Here is a 27,835-nt window from a genome sequence, read left to right as displayed (position 1 = left end):
GATAACCACTGACATTGTCGTGGCCTGTTCAATTCAGGTTAGAATCATAGAAACCCTACAGTGCAGAAGGAGGCCATTCGGCCCATCGAGTCTGCACCGACCACAATCCCACCCAGGCCCTACCCCCACATATTTACCCGCTAATCCCTCTAACCTACACATCCCAGGACTCGAAGGGGCAATTTTTAATCTGGCCAATCAACCTAACCCGCACATCTTTGGACTGTGGGAGGAAACCAGAGCACCCGGAGGAAACCCACGCAGACACGAGGAGAATGTGCAAACTCCACACAGACAGTGACCCGAGCCGGGAATCGAACCCGGGACCCTGGAGCTGTGAAGCAGCAGTGCTAACCACTGTGCTACCGTGCCGCCCATTGTATTTTCATCAAGTCCAATATTACTTTATCTCTCTCACCCTCCGCATACAATTCTGCCTCCACTTCTCGTCGGGTTTCCTCCAGCACCTCGTCGTCCAGTATGGGTTTGTATTCCTTGTCCTCTTCCTCCTCACTCGTGGCAAACATCATTGGTTGAGTCGGTCGTGATCCTATCGATTAGCGTTCCCCAAGGTGGTAAGGCCGCAAGCAATGTAATTACGATTATCTGCAGCCATTCGCCCTGGGATGGCTCCAAAGGAAAAGAAATCCGCTGCTCCATAGCCAGCAGCCTGACCAGGAGTGAGGGCAGTTATTTCCTTGTAGTCAGCGCAAAAATCCTCCGATAACTCCCATTTTAGCTTTCTATGGTGATGACGTGGGAGGTCCCCAATGGCTCTGACAAGGAACCATGCTGGGAAGCATGGTTCCTATTGCCACTGAATGGGGTAAGGGTAGGACAAATAATTGGTGGCCAAACCATTGAAAAAGAAATACCATGTTTCAGTGTACATGGTCTTTGAACACTTTTGCCATTCCCCGTTGGCTCGAACCCGGTAATAGGTATCATCGGTTCCCAAATTCCGGGGTCTGGAACCTGTACATGATGGTGCCGACTGTCTTCCTTCTGCATTAATCTGTACTATCAAAGTCCCTACCGTAAGCATGAAGGTGGGTGCTATTCATATGGCCACAAATTAGATTTTCCCCTTTTTCCAAGTCTATACAGGTAGAATGCAAACACTTACAGATTACCTCATTTCTCTGGACTTCGTACCCACATTTATGCTGATGGCAATGCTTACTCAGGCAGGGGTGATCCTGGCACACAAACAGTGGAGCATCCCCAACCCCTCCCTTTAAAGCAGTTCTCATAGTTTCGATTATCCCTGGGAACCACTGTCCCATCGGCCTGTTGTTCCCACCAGAGGGGAACTTCCCACCAATCATTATTTCTAGTCTCCTGCCCCGCCTCAGACTCACGAGGAGGATGGTAGCAATCTGCGGTTGGAGCACGGGCGGGGTCGTACCGGAAAGTTATCCGGTCCTTCCTAGGGAGAGTTGAATCTTGTCTTGCACATTTGAAGGGTAGTCCCTCTCTATACCAAGAGGGAGTAATTGTGAACAGGGACTTTACGTCTTTGGGGAAAGGATAGCATGCTACCATAGAAGCTCCATGGATGGTGTGATGGGCTTGTACAAACCAGTTTCCCAGAGTGTACTCTTGCCCTTTAATTGGGGATGGATTGTCCAGTCCCTCTAATAACCCTTCAACCTGAGATACTCTATCCCCGGTACTCCTTCGTCTCCGTCTATGGACGTACCCTCCAGGAACAGGGGTCCAAGTAGGTTGGCTGGTTTCATATTCCCCTGTACTTGCAACACAGAACACCAAGCTGATGAGCCCCAAGAGTATTTTTGCCAATTGCATGCTGGTTTGTCCACACTTGACCACCACCTGGAGGGGACAAAAACATAACGACCAGCATAACAACCACAGTGAAGAGCATGTCACCCGATACAGCCTCTCGTACTAATCATCCGCAAAATTATCCTCCCTGTCATCGTCAATTCCCCCCTTTTTGGGATCGGCTTGCCCAATCAATTTACAGTGGTGGAAGTGGACCCAAGCATTGCGACCCGCCTTCTTAGCCACTAAGGGTGGTTAACAAGACTTGGAATGGGCCCTCCCACCGCGGCTCTAAATGCTTGCGCGTCCAATTTCTGATTAGGACAAATGAGCCCGGTTTAACTTTAGTGGGAGTAGATAAGGTAGGTGGTTTACCGTGAGCAGCCCGGACTTGAGTGGAGATGGTGCAAGGAGTGGGTAAGGGAGAGGATATATGAGGTCATTTCATTCGTCATATGATGGAAATGAACGGGCGTCGTTGACCCATCATCCCAAGAGGTCGACCATGCAAGATCTCTGCGGGCGAGAGACGGGGCGGTCCTACAGGGGTGGTTCGTATTTGAAATAAAGCTACAGGGAGCAGTCTGACCCAAGACAGACCTGACGTTTCTACAAGTTTAGCCAGCTTGGTTTTGAGCGTTTGATTGGAGCGTTCGACTACACCAGCAGCTTGGGGATGGTGAGCGCAATGGAGTTGTTGGCGAATATTCAGCTGGGTGCACAGCTCCTTATTGACCGATGCAATAAAATGTGGGCAATTGTCAGAACTCGGGCAGGTCGGGACGCCAAATCGAGGCACAATTTCGCACAGTAAAATCCTGACGACAGTTGTCGCTTTGTTATCCGATGTAGGATACGCTTCAATCCACTTACTAAAGACATCCACGATTACTAAGACATATTTATACCCCTGACATCTCTGCAACTCAATGCAGTCCATCTGCAGGGTCTCGAAGGGACCTGCCGGCAGGGGAGTTTTACCCAGATCACAGGGCGCACTCTTGTCCGGATTATGCTGTTGGCATAGAAATCATAGAAATCATAGAAACCCTACAGTACAGAAAGAGGCCATTCGGCCCATCGAGTCTGCACCGACCACAATCCCACCCAGGCCCTACCCCCATATATTTTACCCGCTAATCCCTCTAATCTACGCATCCCAGGACACTAAGGGGCAATTTTAGCATGGCCAATCAACCTAACCTGCACATCTTTGGGCTGTGGGAGGAAACCGGAGCACCCGGAGGAAACCCACGCAGACACGAGGAGAATGTGCAAACTCCACACAGACAGTGACCCAGGTCCCTGGAGCTGTGAAGCAGCAGTGCTAACCACTCTGCTACCGTGCCGCCCTATCAAACAGCGGAGGCTTAGACTTTGTGCCAGCGGAGGCTTAGTTTCTACAATCAAGGAAGGCATCACTACACATATATCCACATCCACAATCACATCTCATTCTACTGAACTCCAGAGAATAAAGACCCAGTTCACACAATTGTAGGACAACCCCCTCGTCCCAGGAGCCAGTCTAGTGAGTCATCATTGTGCTGTCGCCAGTGCAATACTGTCTCCTTTTAAATATCAAGACTTTCATACTAGTTCATGATTCATATGGATAGCTTTTAGTTTTGGGAAGAAGATTAAATGTTAGGGTAAGTTAATTAAAATGCAAACACCTCAAAAATGGCAGTTCAAATATGTACTTTTGAGAAACATAGACAATAAGAGCAGAAGGAGGGCATTTGGCCTTTCGAGCCTGCTCTGCCATTCATTATGATCATGTTTGATCATGCAACTCAATAGCCAGATTCTGCCTTTTCCCCCATATCCTTTGATCGTCTGCCTCAAGTGCTATATCTAACTATTGAAAAGTTATTGAAAACATTCAATGCTTTGGCCTCAACCTCTTGCTGTGGTAGTGAATTCCATAGGCTGATCACTCTCGAGGTTAAGAAATTTCTCCTCCATCTTAGTCCTAAATAGTCTACCAGACTGTGGCCCCCTAGTTTTGGACACCCCACCATCAGAAAGATTGTTGCTGCATCTAATATCTCTAGTCCATTTAGAATTTTATGGGTTTCTATAAGATCCTGCCGCCATTCTGATAACTCCAGCAAATCCAATCCTAACCACGATCCCAGGTATCAGTCTGGTAAACCTCTGCACTCCCGCTAGAGCAAGAACATCCTTCCTCTGATAAGGAGCCCAAAACTGCACGCAGTCTGGCCTCAGCAAGGCCCCTATAATTGTATCTAGATGCCTTTGCTCTTTAATTTTAATCCTCTTGCCACGAAGGCCAATGCACCATTTGTCTTTTTTATTGCCTGTTGCACCTGCGTGCTAACCTTGTGACTGGTGTACAGTCTAGTTGCACATTCCCCCCCCCCCCCCCCCCCGCCCCCTTCCTAATTTATGACCATTCATATAATCTGCCTTCCAATTTTTGCTACCAAAGTGGATAACCTCTCATTTATCCAAATTGGACTGCATATGCCCACTCAACTTGTCCAAATTACATTGAAGTATCTCTGCATCTGCCTCACAGCTCATCCACCCACATAGCTTTGTGTTATCTCCAAATTTAGAGATATTACATTTAGTTCCCTCATCTATAGTGAATAGTTGGAGTCTCAGCACTGATCCTTGCAGTACCCCACTCGTCACTGACTGCCATTTGGAAAAAGGTATTCCTACTGTTTGCTGTCTGCCAACCAGTTTTCTATCCATCTCAATACACACACCCAATCCCTTGTGCTTTAATTTTACATGCTATTCTTTTACGTGGGACTTCGTCGAAAACCTTCTGAAAGTCCAAATGCACCACATTCACTGGCTCCCCCCTATCAACTCTACTAGTTACATCCTCAAAGCATTCCAGCAGATTTTTCAAGCATGATTTCCCTTCTGTAAACCCATGATGACTCTGTTCAAACCTGCCACTGTTTTCCAAGTGTTTTGCTATGAAGTCTTTGATAACGTAATCTAGAATTTTCCCCACTACCGACATCAGACCTGCTGATCAATAATTCCATATTTTCTCCCTACCTTTTTTAAATAGTGGGGTTATGCTAGCTACCTTCCAATCTATAGGAACTATTCCAGAGTCTGTAAAATCTTGAAAGATGACCACCAATACATCCACAATTTCTCGAACCACTCAAGTATTCTGAAATGTCGATTTATCTGCCTTCAATCCCATCGGTTTCCCCAAAACCATTTCTTTACTAATACTGATCTCCTTCAGTTCCTCCCTCTTGCTAAACCCTGTGTTCCCTAACATTTCTGGTCTGAGTTAGGAAGATGATAGCTATAAAAATCACAGATGGCCTTCATTTAATTCGGGGAACTGCAGACAGCAAGCCTGAGGAGAAATTGTCCTGACTTCATTAGAATTTTAAATTATTCAGGGGGGGTCCCAGAGTGAAACAATTCAACTTTGAATCTAAAAGTTAATTAACCGAAACATTTATTGAACATCTCTATAGCAGAGGTTAGTTGAGATGTGCAATTCAGGGTGGAGTCTTGGTCTTTGTTTTTGGACCTGAAAGCACCCAAGTTGGAGTGTAAGCTCCAACTGTTAAGAGGCAGAGGAAGAAAGATTCTAAGAGATGAAAAGCAGCTGTAGACCAAAAGCAAATGGGTTATTAGAAATCTGATTTTTTTTTTCTGAGAAGGTGCTAAGCAAGTGTGCATTGAGGTCTAAAAAGTGGTGGTGTCACTTAGTTGGAAGTTAGGAAAAAGATTCTAAGCTCATACTTTGGAGGATAGCAGGAACACTGAGATGACTTTGAAGTTAATTCCTAAGAGTTATGGTTCTTTGGTTTGGTCCTAGGAAGTGAAGAAACATTCAGGTCCCTGATAAGCAGTCAAAAACTTGTAGGACTTTGTCAAAGTGTAAAAGGTGAGGCTCTGTTGTGAATTTAAGTCTAAAATATATGCCATTGTATTTTATTATACTTTTCAATGTAACGTTCTATTATTCTACCAAGACGGTGCTTATTTGAGGTTTGCTTTGACTGTTTCTTGTATAATATAAATTCATGTGTTTAAACCATGGAATCTTATGGTATAACCTTCTTTTCAGTTAATCACTGGGGGTTTGAATTTTGCTTTAATTTCTCATTACAATCTTGGGATTTTAACCAGATCAATTGTACACAGGTACTTTAGGTATGGTCTTCCCAAAGCCCAACCCCCTGAAATAAAGGCTAACATGGCATTTCCATAGAATCTCTACAGTGCAGTAGCAGACCATTCGGCCCATCAAGTCTGCACTGAATCCGAAAGAGCATCTTACACAGGCCCACTATATCCCCATAACCCTGTGCATTTACCACGACCAATCCACCTAGCCTGCGCATCATTGGACTGTGGGAGGAAACCCATTTGGACACGGGATGTGCAAACTCCACCACCAAGGTTGGAATCGAACCCAGATTCCTGGTGCTGAGGCAGCAGTGCTAGCCACTGTGCCACAGTGTCACCCTATTTGCCTTCCTAATTGCTTGCTTGCACCTGAATGCTAACTTGTTGTTTCTTGCTTTCAAACTCCTAAGTCCCTCTGAGCAGCAACACGAGTTTCATGCCTCATGAAAAATATTCTGTTTTCATACACCCGAAGTGAGTATCTCCCACTTTGTCACATTATACTCCATCTGCCATCTTGTTACCCATTCATTTCAACTGTCATATGTTCTCACCTAGCTTTATCGTCAGCAAACTCTGATGTACTATCATAGAAATCATTAGAATCATATCCTCCAGTTTCCTCATCTAAATCATTAATGTACATAGCTGAAACACTACCAGGGGCAGCCTGCCAACTTGGAAAATGCCTCATTTATCCCTACACTTTGCATCCTGTTAGCCAATCCTCTATCCATGCTAACATATTACCCCTAATTGCACTAGCTTTTGTATGGCACCTCATTAAATGCCATTTTTAGTTTGTTTTTATTCATTCAAGAGATGTGGGCATTCCTGGCTAGACCAGCATTTATTGCCCATCCCTGATTTGTCCTTGAGATACCATAGGATCCCCTTTACCTGCTCTGTGGTGCATCCTTTTTATACAAAAAACTCAATTTTTCAACACCATTTTCATTTCTAACAACCTTTGACTGTCTGATTCTGTGATTTTTCTAAGTGCATTTGGAAAATCCTAACCAGCCATTCCGCTACTATCTCTGGATACCTGTTTTAGAACCCTGTGGACAGTCAGGTCCAAGAGATTTGTCTTTTTTAGTTTTATAAATTCTTCATTTCTCTATGCTGATGACAATTATCTTGGGTTCCTCATTCATGTGACCTTCTTGGTTACCCTCTTCCTGGTATATAATTGTTTCTACGATGACGAACATGTTTGTTCAACATCTCTGCTATTTTCTCATTCTCCATGATTTCTCCTGTCTTTGCCTCTTGACAAACCAACTTCAGCGACACTCTTTATTAGATATTTGTGAAAGCTCTTGCAATCTGTTTTATGGAATAGATTTTCATCTGAGGTAGTTGCAGGAGTCGGGTAATTTCACTTGTGTGCCTGCAAAGATGGGATTTTCCTTGCAGGGCTTTAGTAAAGCTAATTGACCTGAGAGAGAGTTTCAAGTCTCTGTCCCGGAGGGCGGTTGGATACTGAGGAGGGTCCTGGGAAAGGTTGCGGTACTTAATCCCAGTCTCAATAAAAACACTAAGGCCCTCTTGTGAAGATACATTCCTTAAAGGGACAGTATTTTACTAATGTTTTCTACTTTAGCTCTGTTTGGTGGTGTTTGTCTATAACCAGCAGCCCATATGCTGAGCGTACACAAGAATAATTGCTCCTAATTATTGGGGTGTTTGTTTTAATCTGAGTTGATGCAATTTTGTAACTTTGTGTTGTCTCCTGGGGTTTCAGAGTGGGGTCTAATTAGTTTGACATGAGTGTCATGTGCTAATGGGAGGAGCTAGGCTTACAGAGACAAGCAGGCAGTTGTTGTTTGAATTTGAAAAAGAGCAGCAGCTCTCACTCAAAAATAGGTATCTCTTTCTCTGAAGTTCAGTTGTGAGAGTCAGAAGACGGGTGTCTCTCTCTCTCTGTCCAGAGGTATTAAAAGGCTGGAGGACTAGCAACTCACTCAGCAATGTGTGTTTTGCTAACTGATTTCTAAAATGGAGTTTACATCAATGGAGAGTATTGCTTAAAGTGGAACTAATAGAGATAGCTAGCAATAAGAATTATACCTTGCGTATATCAAATCATCATTCTTGTGTTTCAATTGGTAAAGGTTTTATGCTAATTCTCTTTGGTTATAATTAAATTTGTATTTGTTTTAATAAAAGCTTCCTAGTGGGTCAATAGAATCACACTTGGAGTGAAACACCTTATGTTCACACTGATGGCAAAATCAAAAATAGTTGGGGTCTAGGCTAACTTCATAATATACCTGAGTTTCTAACACTGTAGCCCTTATCACAGTTACTTCTTCACTCCCCATGCCCCATCCATGACAATCTATGCCCCCCACATGAGCCCATGACACTTGACTGTCCAATCACCCACTATAGAACCAGTAAACGTTACAGCAACAATGTTTTTTAAAAAGCTATTCATTCATAACTTTCCACTTAATTGCAATCCAATAACAGTGCAAGTTATCCAAGCCCTTTAATGTCAATAACATAAACTGCAAAAACTTGGAACCTCCTCTTTTTGTTAATTTCACAGTTTATTTACAGAAGAGATCAGAAAGCTAGAGTTGTCAATCGAGCAACAGCATAATGAATGTCTAAGCTCTTAGCCAGCCTCATTATATGTTATTGACTGAGGGCCCAGACAACCATTGGACTATTGAAACAACTGAGCCACAGGGAAAATTACTTCATTGACAGTTCTGGCTATCTGATCTCATCATAGAAATACTGTATTATACAAGGTTTCAAGTGTTTGCAATTTTTGTTATTGATACTTGAGTCTGGATGATTGACAGACCTCTTGGTCTATTGTGAAATTGTTTCTTAAAGTGAAAGTAATGAATGACTTTATGAAGTGGCATGGGGGTGTTGGATGGGGGCATAGCTAGGTTTGGGGGCATGAGGGGACTTTCAAATTTAACATGGAATTCAGCTGTACTATGTTTTTTCATGGGGGATCTTTCACTGTGATATTACTAATTAAACTTGCCTCATTGCACAATACAAGATCTAAAATTGCTTCATCCCCATTTAGCCAACACTCAGCCTATTGTCATTATTGTCATTATTGTCATTATTGTCATTATTGTCATGCTCAATTGAGCATTGATTGGGTGGGGAGACTTCACATCCTTCCTCGGAAGGAATCTGGCCAACAGCTCCTCAACTCCTCCTGGCAGAGTGCTGCAGTGGCCAGAAGAGGTACTGCAGTGCTCTCCCTGTAACAAAGGGAGGAGGGGGTCCTGGAGGGAAGGGTGCCCCAAATCTGCAAAGGCCTTCAGATTGAGGTGCTCCCTCCTTTCCACCAGTGATTGAGAATAGTTGAAAGTGGATTGCCTGACTGCCCATTTTGCCCGTATGACAACCTAAAGATTGCACTGGCAGCATATTATTGAGTGATGATTGGCTGTCAGTGGGCATGCTGCTAATCCATGTCTGTTCCCACCAACTGAAATATTGCATGAGTGTGGGATGATTTTGGTATGCACACCTGAGGGATAGAAATGTGATGACTTATATAGTTGAGATGGGGGAGTGGAGCAGAATAGAAGGCCAGGGATAGATGAGAGCTTGACAGATGTCATGGATGCAAGACAAAGGGAGTGTTAATGGTAGGCTTATAATGCGTTGATAGTGGTATAAAGGTAACAATGTGGTTATAGGATCATTTTCCTGCATTTCTAATTGCTTGAGTTATAAATTAATTTTCGCTAAATTAATCTCACTTTTTGAAGAACTTGATCTATCATACCACCCTTGCAATTTTAAATGGTTTGCTCTGCTTTCATGCCCCTGCATATAATTCCACTCCAATTTAATCTGCCAATTCAGTTAACTGACCCTTGGTTACTTTCTGTAAATCAGTCCGTGTTGCATCTTCCATCTTTAGGAAAGTCTTCGCATTTTCCGTTGTCCTTTTGGATTCTAACCCATGCAATGTATCTCGCAACTCGATTCTTTAATCCAATACCTCCATACTCTTTCTCAAGGATTCACTGATCCTACTGTTTAACAAATCCCAGAACAAGTTTTTTTTCCTTGTGTTTCAAAATACCCCAACAAATAATTACTAATCAGGTTCCAATAACCCTTTCTCCACATTTTGAAATCCTACAAGAGCCCCTATTTCTGTTGTGTTCTCAGTTGATATAACTGGACAGGAAGATTCCAGAATAGAACCCTGCCTCAAAAGACCATAACTTTTTGTAATATAAAGGTGGGGAAACAGATCTGAGTTTGAACAACAAGAAAAATAACACATGAAAAAAAAGGATTATTATACTCCTGTACTCCCTTATCTTAACAGATGCGCACAGATTTTAATATTAACACTGATTAAACTATAATGGTCTAATTAACACAGTCCCTTTTTAAGCAAGTAGATTGGCTGTGGTCAAATACACACAAGCACTCTGTACCCTGTCTGTGGATTTCTCAGTAAGAAGCTTAACAACACCAGGTTAAAGTCCAACAGGTTTATTTGGTAGCAAAAGCCACACAAGCTTTCGGAGCTTCAAGCCTCTTCAGGTGAGTGGGAATTCCCACTCGCCTGAAGAAGGGGCTTGGAGCTCCGAAAGCTTGTGTGGCTTTTGCTACCAAATAAACCTGTTGGACTTTAACCTGGTGTTGCTAAACTTCTTGCTGTGTTTACCCCAGTCCAACGCTGGCATCTCCACATGTGGATTTCTCCTCAGAATCTTCTTGGATGATTGTCACGTTTCCAAACTCCCAAAAACATGCTTTAATATCTTTGTTACAATAATGCTTTCTGAGCAGTTTGCATTCTGAAATCCAGTCCAGGTTTTACAAATGATTCTTTTTTTTTAAACCAAGCTTGTGCTCCACATTTAAGTGAATCTAGTCCAGGATTTACACCACTACCTTTCAGATTGATTTGCCTTTACTGCTGTACAGATTGTTCACAAATGCTTTAACTCGATTCCCAGTAAAATGACATCAAACTTTTGATTTACCTCCTGAAGGAATGAGCTGAAAAAGGAGCTTAGGAGAGCTAGGAGGGGACACGAGAAGTCCTTGGCGGGTCGGATCAAGGAAAACCCCAAGGTTTTTTACTCTTATGTGAGGAATAAAAGAATGACCAGGGTGAGGTTAGGGCCGGTCAAGGACAGTAGTGGGAACTTGTGTATGGAGTCAGTAGAGATAGGCGAGGTGATGAATGAATACTTCAGTGTTCACCAAGGAGAGGGGCCATGTTTTTGAGGAAGAGAAGGTGTTACAGGCTAATGGGCTGGAGGAAATAGATGTTCGGAGGGAGGATGTCCTGGCAGTTTTGAATAAACTGAAGGTCGATAAGTCCCCTGGGCCTGATGAAATGTATCCTAGGATTCTTTGGGAGGCAAGGGATGAGATTGCAGAGCCTTTGGCTTTGATCTTTGGGTCCTCGCTGTCCACGGGGATGGTGCCAGAGGACTGGAGAATGGCGAATGTTGTTCCTCTGTTTAAGAAAGGGAATAGAAATGACCCTGGTAATTATAGACCGGTTAGTCTTACTTTGGTGGTTGGTAAATTGATGGAAAAGGTCCTTAGAGATGGGATTTACGACCATTTAGAAAGATGCGGATTAATCCGAGATAGTCAGCACGGATTCGTGAAGGGCAAGTCGTGCCTCACAAATTTGATAGAATTTTTTGAGGAGGTAACTAAGTGTGTTGATGAAGGTAGGGCAGTTGATGTCATATACATGGATTTTAGTAAGGCGTTTGATAAGGTCCCCCATGGTCGGCTTATGATGAAAGTGAGGAGGTGTGGGATAGAGGGAAAGTTGGCCGATTGGATAGGTAACTGGCTGTCTGATCGAAGACAGGGTGGTGGTGGATGGAAAATTTTCGGATTGGAGGCAGGTTGCTCGCGGAGTGCCACAGGGATCAGTGCTTGGTCCTCTGCTCTTTGTGATTTTTATTAATGACTTAGAGGAGGAGGCTGAAGGGTGGATCAGTAAATTTGCTGATGACACCAAGATTGGTGGAGTAGTGGATGAGGTGGAGGGCTGTTGTAGGCTGCAAAGAGACATAGATAGGATGCAAAGCTGGGCTGAAAAATGGCAAATGGAGTTTAACCCTGATAAATGTGAGGTGATTCATTTTGGTAGGACTAATTTAAATGTGGATTACAGGGTCAAAGGTTGGGTTCTGAAGACTGTGGAGGAACAGCGAGACCTTGGGGTTCTTATCCACAGATCTCTAAAGGTTGTCACTCAAGTGGATAGAGCTGTGAAGAAGGCCTATAGTGTGTTAGCTTTTATTAACAGGGGGTTGGAGTTTAAGAGCCGTGGGGTTATGCTGCAAGTGTACAGGACCTTGGTGAGACCACATTTGGAATATTGTGTGCAGTTCTGGTCACCTCACTATAAGAAGGATGTGGAAGCGCTGGAAAGAGTGCAGAGGAGATTTACCAGGATGCTGCCTGGTTTGGAGGGTAGGTCTTATGAGGAAAGGTTGAGGGAGCTAGGGCTGTTCTCTCTGGAGCGGAGGAGGCTGAGGGGAGACTTAATAGAGGTTTATAAAATGATGAAGGGGATAGATAGAGTGAACTTTCAAAGACTATTTCCTCGGGTGGATGGAGCTATTTCAAGGGGGCATAACTATAGGGTTCGTGGTGGGAGATACAGGAAGGATATCAGAGGTAGGTTCTTTACGCAGAGAGTGGTTGGGGTGTGGAATGGACTGTCTGCAGTGATAGTGGAGTCAGACACTTTAGGAACATTTAAGCGGTTATTGGATAGGCACATGGAGCACACCAGGATGAGAGGGAGTGGGATAGCTTGATCTTGGTTTCAGATAAAGCTCGGCACAACATCGTGGGCCGAAGGGCCTGTTCTGTGCTGTACTGTTCTATGTTCTAAGTCTCCTTTTCACTCTAAATCTGGTTACTGCAATTGTCTCAAACTCTGAATACTTTGTTTACTTTTCCTTGTTTTACTTTTACTTAAACTCCTCTGAACAATATCTTGATCTCTATTCTCTTAACTCCAATCTTCTTAAGACACTCTTTGGGTCCCAATTCCCTAGTTGTCTGGACAGTAACTGGTTCTTTAGTAAGCCTGCCTCTTTGCCAGAATAAAGACTGGACAGGATGAGCATTGTAGAATTGAAAGACATTCACTTCCAGTTTCCTGTCTCCAACTGCAATATATCCAGCTAAAACTTAAAAGCTTTTTACCTTACAAGGGCCTCCAGTTGCTAAGCAACCACTGTTACTGTTATTTATTCTTCATGTCATAATGCCCTCTAAGCACAATAGAATCATTGTTGAATTGAAACCAATGTCCATGCATACAAACACCTTTGGTCCAGCAGGAATCTAACACTAGGTTTTGCCCTTCCAGGCACAAACATTAAATTAAACGCACTTAAAATTATACCTTATTTCTAATGTTTACAAATGCAAATATAAATCTCTTTTCCTAACATGTCTGTTTGTTCTAAAATATACTAATTGTACTCTAGGCATGTGCACCTTTTGTGGCATGTTATGCTTTCCCCAGTCTGTAGAAATTAAAATCTCCCAATTTTTAATTTCTGCTATCCTTATGTTGCATGCTTCTCCTAATCTCTGCATTATGCATCCCGCTGCTGTTAAGAAGCCTGACCAGTTTTTCCTAGTCTAGTAATCTTTGTTCTTAATTCCATTCACAGTATTCCTGCTCTCTGCAGGTACAATAGCAAAGGGCATGTTGACTGCTCACCTATAAGGACATGGAGTAGGTTCTGTGGTCAATTAATCCTGATCATGAAGATCAAGGCTGATCTTTGACCTCCACTCTGCTTTCCCACCTGATTCCATATTTCTTGATTCCCCTGGAGTCCAACAGTGCAGCATTATCCTGAGATTATGCACTCCTCATTTCAGATTTTCCAGCCAGGGAAATAACCCCTCAGAATGGTAAATTTCAATGAGGTCACCACTCATTCTTCCAGCATGTATAGGCCAATTCTACTCTTCCAAAGAACTACCCTTTTACCCAAGGAATCAATCTTCTGAACCTTTGCTGTACTGCCTTCAAGGCAAATATATCCTTCCTTAAGAAGGTCTTGGGTCTCGCCTAAGTGTTGTAAATTTTAACAAACCCCTTGTTCTTGTACTCCAACCCCTAGTAGTTAAGGTCAACATGCCCTTTGCCATTGTAACCTGCCTGCTAGTTTTCTATCTTTCTTGTAGAAAGATGCATCAATCTCTCTGAACATCGTTAAAAAGAAAGCTGCTTTTCTTCATCCTGTCAAAGCGAAGCCTCTTTAAAAGATACTTCTGATGCTCATGCTCGGTAAAATTGAGCTACTGAGGACTTGTAATCTGGCCCAGCTAACAGTGTGACACTAATCAGGACATTGTCTTTCAAGATGCCTTCTCCTATGTCAATGAGTGCCTCTTCCTAGGAGAGTGGCTGTGACCACTTTCTACATGTTGGACTGTATAGTCTACATACTCTGGCTCTGCATGAAGCCCTCAAGTTGGTAAAATAGCTTGCTGACTAATATCGAGGCTCATTTGAAGAAAGGCTACCTGCTTTTCACAATGATTTGGTCAGATTATGTAGCAAGTAGTTTCTGTGTGGACAAGGTTTCAAGTTCATTCTTTGGTTTGCTGATAGTTTAGTGAAAGGACAATTGAGGAAAATAATACAGTAAGAAGTCTCAACACCAGGTTTATTTGGAATCACGAGCCTTTGGAGTGCTGCTCCTTCATCAAGCTAGTGATTCCAAGTAAACCTGTTGGGCTTTAACCTGATGTTGAAACTTACTGTTCCCACCCCAGTCCAATGCCAGCATCTCCATGTGGAAGAAAATATTGGTCGCCCTCCAACTCCTGATCACTTATCTAATATCCCTGCTGGGCAGGCTGAGCTTTGCTTTGATATCTTTGCAATTGAATTATCTGCTAAATCTTGTGTATGGGAGTCCTAGGAGTTGCTGACTGGGTTACTTGTGGGAACATATTCTGGTAAACAGTCATTTCATTATGGATGCGAGATGCAGGTCTGGCAAAAAAGAGCGTGAAACACTACTGGAAACTACATTCTCTATGGAAGGAATATCTTCAGGAGAGAAATTTTAAAGAGAATTTATTTTTCTTTTAAACATTGCAGTTGCAATGTAAATTATTAACCTGATTCTAAAGGTTTCTATTTTAAAAATGTACATTATAATTATGTATTTTTTTTATTGAACATTTGCTTGGAATAAAATAGGTCCTTGAAGACGGGAATGGGTTAATGAACCTTGTAACACTTGAGCATTGAGACCCAAACTCTGTAATACTTAGATTTGTGAGAAGCACTGTAGAGCTCATTGTTTTCATGTCTGTAGAGCCTGTTTTCATGTATCCAAACCAGATAAGAGAAGCAGCTGCTGTGTACAAGCCCATGCTGTTTCCCAGCTAATCGTGTTCAGGAATGTGGCTCGTTTAAGCTAGAATCTATTTTGTGTTCTTTCATATTATGTACTTTGCCGTTTAACATGGTGGAGCTTATATGCATGCCTTCTGTGATCGTATAATAATAGATTCATATATATTCATTATATACCAATCATCCTTGTCGATATAAATTGTTATATAGGCCCCTGTATTTTAATTAACCTGTTTATGCAAACTTATAATCTTGTGTAATGGATAAACAACGCACAGGTGGCGACAAAACAGATATTCGCGGCCTTGAGATGGCCACGGTTACACGGGAAAGACAGAACTGCCGAGGCAGCAATAATCGTGGGAAGATGCGGACGTGACCAGGGGCGAAAATATATGTATAAATATTTGATCTTGACTCCTATTCGGTGAGAGGTCTGGAGACCGTGTTAGGGATCGGACCTCTCCCACAAGCTTGTGAAAATAAACTACTGTGCTTTGACTCACGACTAGTCTCAGAGGTCTGGAGTGCATCTGCTTCAATGCGAGGAGCGTAACGGGTAAAACAGATGAACTTAGGGCCTTAATGCTTATGCGGAATTTGGATGTGGTTGCGGTGACGGAAACTTTGTTAAAAGAAGGACAGGACTGGCAGCTGAATATTCCGGGGTATAAGTGTTTTAGGCGAGACAGAGGAGGGGCTAAAAAAGGTGGGGGAGTAGCGATATTAGTTAAGGAGCATATTACCGCGGTGCAGAGGGTAGACAACTTAGAGGGGTCATGTACTGAGTCGCTGTGGGTGGAACTCAGAAACAGGAAGGGTGCAGTCACGATGCTGGGGGTGTACTACAGACCACCCAACAGCCCACGGGAAGTGGAGGAAAGGATATGTCAGGAGATTCTGGATAGGTGCAGAAAAAATAGGGTTGTTGTAGTGGGGGACTTTAATTTCCCTGGCACAGACTGGAAAGTGCTTAGAGCTGGGGGTCCGGACGGGGAGGAATTTGTAAAATGCGTACTGGAAGGTTCTTTGGAACAGTATGTAGATAGCCCGACTAGAGAGGGGGCTATACTGGACCTAGTTCTGGGAAATGAGCCCGGTCAGGTCGTCAAAGTTTCGGTAGGGGAACATGTGGCAAATAGTGACCACAACTCTGTTAACTTTAGGATAGTAATGGACAAGGATGAGTGCTGTCCTACGGGCAGGGTGCTAAATTGGGGGAAGGCTGACTATAGCCGGATTAGGCAGGAATTGGTGGATGTTGATTGGGAGAGGATGTTCGAGGGTAAGTCCGCGTCTGGCATGTGGGAGTCTTTTAAGGAACTATTGATAAGGCTGCAGGATAGGCATGTGCCTGTAAAAAGGAAAGATAGGAAAGGTAGGATTCGAGTTATACAATAAATGGCAGAGTCATCAGGAGTATAGAAACACAGAGGGACCTAGGTGTGCAAGTCCACAAATCCTTGAAGGTGGCAACACAGGTGGAGAAGGTGGTGAAGAAGGCATATGGTATGCTTGCCTTTATAGGACGGGGTATAGAGTATAAAAGCTGGAGTCTGATGATGCAGCTGTATAGAACGCTGGTTAGGCCACATTTGGAGTACTGCGTCCAGTTCTGGTCGCCGCACTACCAGAAGGACGTGGAGGCGTTAGAGAGAGTGCAGAGAAGGTTTACCAGGATGTTGCCTGGTATGGAGGGTCTTAGTTATGAGGAGAGATTGGGTAGACTGGGGTTGTTCTCCTTGGAAAGACGGAGAATGAGGGGAGATCTAATAGAGGTGTACAAGATTATGAAGGGTATAGATAGGGTGAACAGTGGGAAGCATTTTCCCAGGTCGGAGGTGACGATCACGAGGGGTCACGGGCTCAAGCTGAGGGGGGCGAAGTATAACTCAGATATCAGAGGGATGTTTTTTTACAGAGGGTGGTGGGGGCCTGGAATGCGCTGCCAAGTAGGGTGGTGGAGGCAGGCACGCTGACATCGTTTAAGACTTACCTGGATAGTCACATGAGCAGCCTGGGAACGGAGGGATACAAACGATTGGTCTAGTTGGACCAAGGAGCGGCACAGGCTTGGAGGGCTGAAGGGCCTGTTTCCTGTGCTGTACTGTTCTTTGTTCTTTGTATTATTTACCTACAACAGTCCTACATTTTGGCAATGCTGTTGTTGAAATGAGTGTAATGTTAACAAAATGAATTATTGTGTTTTTTCTATAATAAATCTAATGAGTAGACATGAAACTGAATGTAGAACAATTTGTAGTACTTGAATATTCCCTGCCTAAAGGACAACACCGTCTCACATGACCTTTGAGTGCTGTCAACTAACTGAGGGGTGTAACTGGAAGAGATTGCTTTCAAAACACATCATAGGACTTCAGCAATGAATGAGCTAGAGGCAATGCCAGGATTAGCGAGTGACTTAGATAGTGTAAGCATTTGACATGCTCTAGTCTTCATGCGGCATTATATGTTGGAAAGGGGCACTAAAGCTCATTGCATGTTGTCTGTGAAAGCCATTTAATAGAACCTTGAAGTGATTCTCAGAAATTGCTTCTAAAGCCAGATGCATTACTTTCTCAAAGGGGAGGACAAAATTACCTACCGCTTAGTTAGATCTATTGTTAATTAACCAAATGGTTTGAAAAATTCGTCATTCATTTGAAATAACATATAAACCATAGCCTTTATACCTGAAATATTATCATGGGTCACTTTCAATGCCAGCTGTATGGAACAGCCTCAATAGATGTGAATTTGTCAGCCAACAAGACCAGAAGGAGATGGAAAAAAACAATGGTTCAATGGAGAATCACAGGTTGCCATGTAAAACAAAATTGTGGTTAATTGAGCAGTTATTTCAAAAGTGATTTTAAAAAAATACTTTAAAAGTAGGCAAATATTGAGAGCTTCAAATCATACTTGGTATATTTCTGAGAGGAAAAGGATGTTGTTTGTGTCTACACTGGGTCTAAAGCAGCCCCTTATTCTCTGCCCAGCATTCCAACCCTCCTCCCCCAACATTTCATTGAATTCAATTTTACTGTCAAAAGACATGTTTTTATGATGCACAAAAAAAATCTATCTGGGTGTCATTTCTAACTGTACCAATGGCTTGTAATTTAGTGCTGACTGCATTTTATTAACCATAACATTAATTTATTTTTCTTTTAGGTATACCTTGCATTTTATTGTGCAAAGTGGAATTTCTTACTACATCATGATCATTGTTGGTGCGGGGCACATGCACAAGTGAGTATTTTGAGCGAACGCTATCTGTTTGTTTTAATTTAGCTGCGTCCAAAATATCTTGCAAGCACCACGTGAAAAGCCAAATTTTCAAAAAGTCATTCCTTGATGTGAAAAATGCAATCCATGCTTTGAAACGGTTGATCTTTATGGTTGTGGTTAAGAAGTTTATAAAGTTAAGGGTACATGAGATTCTTGTCCAGTGGATTACTGATTTCCTCACTGACTGCACTCTGTCAGATACTGTGATTGCTTACCCGAAAGTATTCAACTACCAGCAGGTGTGCCTCGGCATTTGGCTAGGGCTGATTCTTTTCCTTACCTCTTCTTATTAATGATGCTCTCTGGCCTTGAATATTGCAATATGGGGCAGCACGGTGACACAGTGGTTAGCACTGCTACCTCAGTGCCAGGGACCAAGGTTTGATTCCCGGCTTGGGTCACTGTCTGTGTGGCGTTTGCAAGTTCTCCACATCTGTGTGGGTGTCCTCCCACAGTCTGAAAGACATGCTGGTTAGGTGCATTGGCCTGTTCGGTGTACCTGAACAGGTGCCGGAGTGTGGCGTCTAGGGGATATTCACAGTAACTTCATTATAGTGTCGATGTAAGCCTACTTATGACAATAAATAAACATTAAACAAATATGTGGATGGTAGAATGGCCATGGGGTGCCATCAGTGAGGTTCAGAAAACTCTTTGCTGCCATATGAAGGGTATGCAGCCACCACACTGGCTTTTATCCGACAATGTGTAAAATTATCCAGGTATGTCCTGCTCCCAAAAAGCAGCTCTGTAATTGAGCCAACTACTGCCCAGTCAGTCTACTGTTACCAGTAAAGTAATAGAAAGGATCATTGACAGTGCTGTCAAGGAACACTGATGCTCAGTTTAGTCATACTTAGCACAAAGGGAGATGATTGTGATTGTTGGGGGTCAATCATCTCAGTTCCAGGACATCACTGCTGGAGTTCCCCAGAGCAAAGTCTTATGCTGTATCATCTTCAGCTGCTTCACCAATGACCTTCCCTCTATTGTAAGATCAGAAGTGGGGACATTCACTGATGACTGCATAATGTTCAGCACCATTTGCAATAGCTCAAACTGAAGCAAACTGTGCTAATATGCAGTAAGGCTTGGACTGATAAGTGGCAAATAAAATTCATAAGTGCCAGGCAATGACCATCTCAAATAAGAGTGAATCGAACCATCCTGCCATAACATTCAGTTCTTCACTATCAAATCCTGGGGGTTACCAGTGACTAGAAACTGAACTGGATCAGGCTTACAAGTGCTATGTCTGCAAAAGCAGATCGGAGGCTGGGAATTCTGTAGTGGGAAACCCTTTCCCCCCCGTCTCCCCAAAACCTGTCCACCACTTACAAGGCACAAGTGTGATGGAATACTCTCCGCTTGCTTGGATGAGTTCAGCTCCAGAAAGAAATGCTGGAGAAGCTCCACAATACCACCTTAAGCATTCACTCCCTTCACCACTGATGCATTGTGGTTGTGGTGTGTACCATCCACAACTCACCAAAGCTCCTTCGATAGTATCTTCCAAACACAGGACCTCTACCACTTCGAAGGACACTAGCAAGAGATGTGAGAACACCACTTGCCTTAATTGTTCTAGGCATGTGGAGGTAGCCAGTTCTGAAATTGGGTAGATTGCACAAGGGATTTTCTGAACTTCGCACAAATATTATTTTGTCTTGTTTGTCTTGTTACAAGCTATGTGAACATACTACTGGTATATAGAGGGCACAAGATCAATCTGGGAGCACAATTCTGTATTCCATTCATCCAAGCGGTTTGCATGTGTGCAATGCCAGGGTGCCTTACAAGTACAGCATATTCGACCAAGAAATAGACAAAACAAATGTAGATCAACAACAAGTAGTGGACCGAGAGTCTGAAGGGAATCAGAAATTTTTTTTTTTGTTTTATTACATACTGTCCACTTGTCTATCTATACTGTCTTCAAGTTGGCTTGAATGGGTGAACCCAAGATTTTCAAAGCTTTAGCCTTTATCAGGGTCTAATTGTCTAGCTTTTTGTCAAGGGGCAAGTGTTCATAACTACCAAAATCTACCCAAATGGCATTACATTTAGTAGCATTTTTAAAAATGTATTTGTTCACAGGATGTGGGCATCACTGGCTAGGCCAGTGTTTTATTGACCATCCCCAATTAAAGCAGGCTGGGAACCTATTACACTTAAGGTCAGGACCATGTTGTCTTAAGAAGTTAGTAGTAAGAAAGTTCCCCTCTCCATCCTGACTTCGAATTGTTGTTGGGTCAAATCTTGGAACGCTTTCTAACAACACAGTTGGTGTACCTACAACACATGGACTACAACACTTCAAGATGTCCCTTGCTATTACCTTCTCGAGGGCAATAATATCACCGTTTCTCCACTGTCACCTGGTCAAAATTCCGGAACTCACTCCCTAACACACTGGAGGTACCAACACCACATGGATTGTAGGCAGCTCGGAGGCAGCTCACCACCACCTTCTTGAGGGGAATTTAGCAATAAATGTTGGCCTAGCCGGAGATGCCCACAAATAAATTTTTTAAAAACTTGATGTGCCTTTTAAAAGAATTTATTGAGGGAAGTAAACCCGAGTGCTTAGCATATGTAGGTTATAAGATATAGTGTTAACGCAATCATATTTACTTTGTTTAATTTGTTCTATGTGCAGTAAAGTTTATTATTTTTGTAAAAGTGGAACCGCGTTCTTATTAGTTAATACGAAGAGTTCCATTTCTTTTCAAATGTTATAGGTCCCTAACCGGATGATAACTTGATCACTTCATTTGTATATGGCATCTTTGCAAGTCACACTGCAATTCAGCCTTTGGACTGTCTCTCTTAATTAAAATATCACTGCCATTATAATTGCTTGTGCAGTGCCAGCCACCACAGTCTGATACAGCTAGTAACAAAGATTGCTTTAAACAGCAGGACCAAGTACTAGGAAAGAAAAAGTAAAACGTTTTTAGAGAAGGTGTGACCATCTCTCATGTCTTTGATACTACAACAGAGATCACTTCCTAAACTGATAGACTTGTATTCACTCAAAGGGAGAGAAACTTTGACGAGGCTGCTTTTGCTCACTCTCAAAGAATGTGTTTGGATGGTTATGGGCAGAGGACTTGAATGAAGATTACTCGCTGTCTAAAATTGGTGTGTGACTTTTGACTGAATTTTTGGGGTTGAGGGAGGTGAGGTTGTATTCTGAGGTTTGCAAGTACTGCCAATCTATTTTAACTTGAGGGTGGGGGAGGTGGTAGTGGTGGTGGTTGTGGTGAAGGTGCCAAACCTAACTAGGTATTTGACTCTTCACAACACCACCACCCCCCACAAAAAAAGCAAATATAAGGATTGCATGTTCCTTAAAGAAGTTACATGTCGTTTTCCATAAGTTTTTAGTGGATGAAACTGTAGTATTGATATTTATGAATCCAAGCTATGGGTGTAGGAATTAATTATTGTCTCAACTTTGGCAGCTGTTGGGACATTTCAAACTAGTTCCAGTACCCTTGGGATAAGGATGGGTGTGTACCACCCTGCATTACTGACTATTATTACCTCATGATGTGGAGATGCCGGCGTTGGACTGGGGTGAACACGGTAAGAAGTCTCACAACTCCAGGTTAAAGTCCAACAGGTTTATTTGGTAGCAAATACCATAAGCTTTCGGAGCACTGCTCCTTCGTCAGATGGAGTGGAAATGTGCTCTCAAACAGTGCAAACAGACACAAAATCAAGTTGCAGAATACTGATTAGAATGCGAATCCTACAGCCAGCCAGGTCTTAAATGTACAGACAATGTGGGTGGAGGGAACATTAAACACAGGTTAAAGAGATGTGTATTGTCTCCAGACAGAACAGCGAGTGAGATTCTGCAAGCCCAGGAGGCAAGCTGTGGGGGTTACTGATAATGTGACATAAATCCAACATCCCGGTTTAGGCCGTCCTCATGTGTGCGGAACTTGGCTATCAGTTTCTGCTCAGCGACTCTGCGCTGTCGTGTGTCGTGAAGGCCGCCTTGGAGAACGCTTATTTATTACCTCTGCCACTGAAGGTGGGCAGAGATGTTTTTGCTCCTGTTTGCCTGTTAATATTTCTTAAACTAATGGGTAAATTTCAGTGAAACTCTTTACACAGGACATTACACAAGAAGGAACTAATTGGGGATGATTCAGATCCTGCAAAATTTTAAAAGGATACATTGACATTGGGCAAATTGATTTTTGTTTTAGAACATGTGGGTTGTCTCAGCTGCTATGGTTCAATTTGTCACAGCTCTGCCCACATTTTTGACAGCTTTCAGTGCAGGCTGTCGGATGTGGATTGACCTGAAGTCACCTCAGTGAGTTAGAAACTTGTTTTAGCTTTGTCATTGCAGAGCATCAAGCAGGCATGGAAAAGGCACAAGGAATTATAACATTGTTTGAGGTGTGGCAGAGGCACTACTGAATACCTCTTCACCTATTGGAATGTGCAATTGTTGGAGAACACAAGTGGGTCTAGCTGCAATGACCTCCTCTCTTGCCATATAATTCCCAATGATATAGCTTCTTAATGCTCACTATCTGGGCTGGCATAAGAATAAGGCAACTTGAAACATGGAGTTCTATCACAGTAAGAATGAAGAGAGGTGGAAGGTAACTTGAATTGTGTATGGGCTCTCTTGTTCAGCGCTTCCCAAACTTGGTGCCACTGTGATCCTATTTTAATGCTTCACACTTGGTGCAACCAAGCGAACATTCTCAAGGGAGGAAAGATTTTTTGGGCCTAACAGGCAAACCCAGCACTGTCAAATCTGCCTATGAAGGTCTTGACCTCAATTGCTCTTTCCGTGACCCCTGCTCTTGTTCGATTTGTCTCCATTAATTTTGTTGCATATAGAATAAATGCACATTTGTTTTTCAGTAGCATTTCTAAATTTTTATTCTTTACATTGATAAGTGTTTAGCTCTCATTCAAATTTTATTGAAAATTTAGGTAACTCAGTTGTAACTTTTTCCAATTTTTTTTTTCCTTTTTGGGGTGGTATTCCACTGCTAACAGCAGCTCTCTAATGCCTCTTTGCTTGAGGTAGGTGGTTCCGGATTCTTTTTTACAAAATTAAGCAAATGCTGGGCATATTCTGCAGGTCTGACAGCATCAGAGGCAAGAGTTTGTTTCAAGTCAATGACCTTTCTTCAGTGATTCAGTATGAAAGCATTGTCACTGACCCCCTATGCACTTTCTAGCAAAGATCACTAGATAATAATGAGGTGTGGTACTTCAGCTTTATTTTTCATTCTTCCATAACCTACATAACAATCAGGTGTTGTACTTTGTCTTTGTTTTTTATCCTTCCTTAGCCTCGAGGCTCTGAGGCTATTTGTAGCAACCCATCTGCTGGCTCTCTTTAAATCAGCTAATGTGATGACTCTGGGACCCGTTGGCCTTTTGTGATTTTGTGCTACAATGGCTGGTGCCTAAAGTGAAATGGGCAAGAGTTAATTTTTCTGACTGAAGTGTATTTATTATAGTAACTTAAAGCTATTGGTGAGAGGAAAATGTTATCCAGACTGGACTGTAATGCTGAAGGTGTGGAGTGTGTGTTTTTTATAATAAGTATTAATACTAGTTTTTGTAAATCGTATCAGTCTGTACCAGAATTGCATATCAATCCCCTCCACCCATCCCACACAGACAAACGTTATCCAAAATTAAGTGGAGGAGGAAGAGGAGAAAATCGTATTGTGGGGATATCTTTAGAATTTACTACGTCACCATACGTACAAATATTGATTCAGGGAAGGGACATGCTTTCTTACTCTGGTATCAACGTTTTATATGGTTGGGTGGGCTTGAGTTATGGTAAGTAAAACAAGCTACTCGTTTTGATCAATGGGATTTTGAGTGCCTTTAATTTTTTCAGTTTTTCCCAAAACATCCGGGTATACTCTAGTCTCATGGGAATAAGTGAAAAACAGATATTTCTCCCTCATTTCCTCTGTTTGCAGCATTGTTATACATTTCCTTATCTGTTTTTAACCCCACATTTCAAAACAAATAGTGTAGTTCTCTCTCAAACTAACCCACTCTGCTTGGTTTCCCCTTCTGCAATTTCCCTGTGCCCCTCCACTCACCCAGGGTTTGTAATGACTAATTTTCGTCAGAACGGTTTCCTAGATTCAGTGAGTGCAACTTCACAATACCCAGTTCTGATGCAGAGTCACCTGAACTTGAAATGTTAGCGCTAGTCTTTCTCCACAGATGTTGTCAGACCTACTGAGATTTTCCAGCATTTTCTGTTTTTGTTCCCAATACCCTTGATTGGAAAACTGAAGTTGAAACGAGAATTACGGAAAAGACATTTTGTCAAAGCTTTTATCAATGTCAGGAAACAAACCACTTTATGCTTTTGAGAAGAGGGTACTGATTGGTTGGCAAGAAGACCCTGATTCGTAGAGGCATTGCCATGGATAATGTCAGTTGATGGTGACTGACAGTTAAATACCAAGCATTGTTCAAAATTTAAACAAGATAGCTTGATGCTGGTCAAGGCATTGCCCTGTGGAATGAACTAGCAAATGGCTATTACTTAAACTGATTAGTTTCAATCTTGGTTCACCTCAGAGCTGATTCAGTTTTTCAAAACATGATATCGCCTTGCGGATGCAACAAGTACACAGATTTGGGGTGAGCGAGACTTTCTATAGACTCCTATTTTCCCATCCTCCTGAGAAGCTGAAAATTTCAGTTGAGGGAACTTATTTCATCTCTTGAACATCTGCAATGTTAAGCTTTTTGTTTAGTTGGGGATGACCTACACAGATTTGTAGCAAACACATTGACAAATAATGGAAACATAGTGAATATTACAGATTTTCAAATGCTGTGTGAAGAGGGGCTGCATTTAGGAGGCATTTTAAATTGAAGCGCATGGTAATACAGAACCTGTCACTATAGATAAGTTAGTCTATAAAATCTAAACAGTTGGGTAAATGGCTGGAAGGATTTAAGAAGTGGTGGCAAATATTATGGCAGTGTTATGTATATTTAGGTAAATGCAGCATGCAAAGATGACACAAATGGTGACAATGTAGGTTAGCAAATCGTAGGGTGTAGAATTTTAATGTAGTGGTGTATTTGGGAAGAGGTCTGCAGAAAATATTCAGGAAATAATAGACAAAAATCAACGGATTCAAAAGAAAAGGTCGTGGGAGGGGCACCAAATAACCTAGTCAAAGGGCTGGGTTTTAATTCTGATCTTGACACGGGTGTCTAGGCAGCAAGGTTTCAGGAAATCAGACTAGGGTGTAGGCTTCTGATAGCACAAGAGAAGGGACTGAGGAATTCACAAGAAGCCAGGGTTGTAGGACTGAATAAGATTGCACAGATCATAAGTGGTGAGATCATTAAGAGATTTGAACACTTGGAGGATAAATTTAAACTTTGTCGCTTAATTAAGATACCAAGGCCTTTGGAGAGGATGCAGCAGAGATTTGTTACAGTGGTCCAGGGAGGAAATACTCGAGTTACATGAAAGATTAGAGAAGCTGGGGTTGCTCTCCTTGGGACAGAGGGGGTTATTAAGTATTTTGAGGGAGTAAATAAGGGGAAAACTATTTTCAGTGGCAGAGGATGAAAATTTAAGAAAATTGAAAATCACAGATGTGAAGAAAAAGATTTTACCCAGCAAGTTGAGGATCTGGCAGGTGTAAGGCCTAAAAGGGTGGTAGAAGTGAATTCAATATTAATTTTCAAAGTAATTGAGAAATATTTGAAGGGGTAACATTTTCAGGGCTATGTGGAAGGAAATGGGAGTGGGATTAATTGGATCACTCTTTTAAAGCCACAACTTGTTGAAAGCCCACCTTCTATATTGCACTAAGACATTTGGGAAATCAGATACAAGTGAACAATCATTGAGCACAGGGATAATGGATAATCAAGGCTGAATGCGATTTGTATGGGCAGCAGAGCTTTTGGTTAGTTGCAGTTTGTGAAGGTTTGGAAGTTGGCTAGTGAGCATTGGAATAATCCAGTCTGGAACAGTGAAAGACATGAGGCAGGTGCAGAAAAAGGCAATTGATATGTCAAGTGAGGAATTTGTGATGGAGTTAAGTATGAGGTGGCAGAGTTTGCTGAGGTTGTAAATGGTCTTTTTCAACCTAAGACACTGGCTGTAGAAGTTGAGTGGCTGGAAAGTACTGGTAATGCAGAGGTCTTCCACATTTTCAAGTTTTTAAAAGTTTGTTTATTAGTCACAAGTAAGGCTTACATTAACACTGCAATGAAGTTATTGTGAAATTCCTAGTCGCCACAGTCCAGCGCCTGTTCGGGTCAATGCACCTAACCAGCACGTCTTTCAGAATGTGGGAGGAAACCGGAGCACCCGGAGGAAACCCATGCAGACACTGGGAGAATGTGCAAACTCCACACAGACAATGACCCAAGCCGGGAATCGAACCCAGGTCCCTGGTGCTGTGAAGCAGCAGTGCTAACCACTGTGCTACTGTGCCGCCCTGACTGTGTGGTTTGACTGCAGGGTCTCAATTTTGTTTCCAGGTTGGAAACCAGCCACATTTCAGAAGCTGGTCAGATACTGGACAGGAAGGCATGTGCTTGTATGCTGCACTCCGGAAATAGAGATTAGATCAGTGTACCCATTGGGTTAATGTAGCTAATCTACCCATCTCATTCACTAATGTCCTTTTAGGGAAGGAAATGTGCCATGCTTACCTGCTCTGGCTTACATGTGACTCCAGAGTGGCAGCAATGTTGTTGACTCTCAACTGCCCTTGGGTAACTAGGGATGGGCAATAAATGCTGGCCAGCCAGCAATGCCCATGTCCCACAAATAAATTATTTTTTTTAAAAAAACAATGGGACCTAGACTTTGTGGATAGAAGCTTGGGATGTAGAGGCAGGACATCACAATGGAAGATTGGATTTGGGAGGAGTGAGGAGGTAGATAGAAAATCAAGAATGTAGGCCATGGAACGGAGTGGTAGGGAGATGGTGAGTGAAATGTCTAGTGGGAGAGTGGAGAGATGATGGAAGGTCAAGTGAGGAGTGTGAGGAAGAGATGGGTGGAAGGTTCGGTGAAATTAGGCCACTGGAGTTGACGGAAGGAAGACTAATCCTGGGAAGGGAAGCAGAATTGCCTGAGGGATGGGACACTGGGAAGGGGTTTGCTCACGTGTTCCTCTTGGCCTGAAAGTATTGCTGGAAATTTAAAGGCAAGTAAATTTCAAT

At 42.6% G+C, this 27,835-nt stretch overlaps 1 protein-coding gene across 6 annotated transcripts in view; it reads left to right on the top strand.

The window, feature by feature from the left end:
- Positions 1-27,835, top strand: part of mboat2b (membrane bound O-acyltransferase domain containing 2b) — a 125,521-nt gene that overhangs the window by 34,651 nt on the left and 63,035 nt on the right. For all 6 annotated transcript variants that reach the window (XM_078213184.1, XM_078213180.1, XM_078213186.1 and 3 more), the window contains one exon: positions 18,497-18,574. In XM_078213184.1, the coding sequence (XP_078069310.1) occupies positions 18,543-18,574 (32 nt within the window). In that variant the 5' untranslated portion in view covers positions 18,497-18,542. The remainder of the gene's footprint in view (positions 1-18,496; positions 18,575-27,835) is intronic.

The sequence above is a fragment of the Mustelus asterias genome, chromosome 5 (assembly GCF_964213995.1).
Source record: "Mustelus asterias chromosome 5, sMusAst1.hap1.1, whole genome shotgun sequence".
Lineage (NCBI taxonomy): Eukaryota > Metazoa > Chordata > Chondrichthyes > Carcharhiniformes > Triakidae > Mustelus > Mustelus asterias.
The sequence above is the reverse complement of the archived record's forward strand: the minus strand, read 5'-3'. Positions and strand labels throughout refer to the sequence as shown.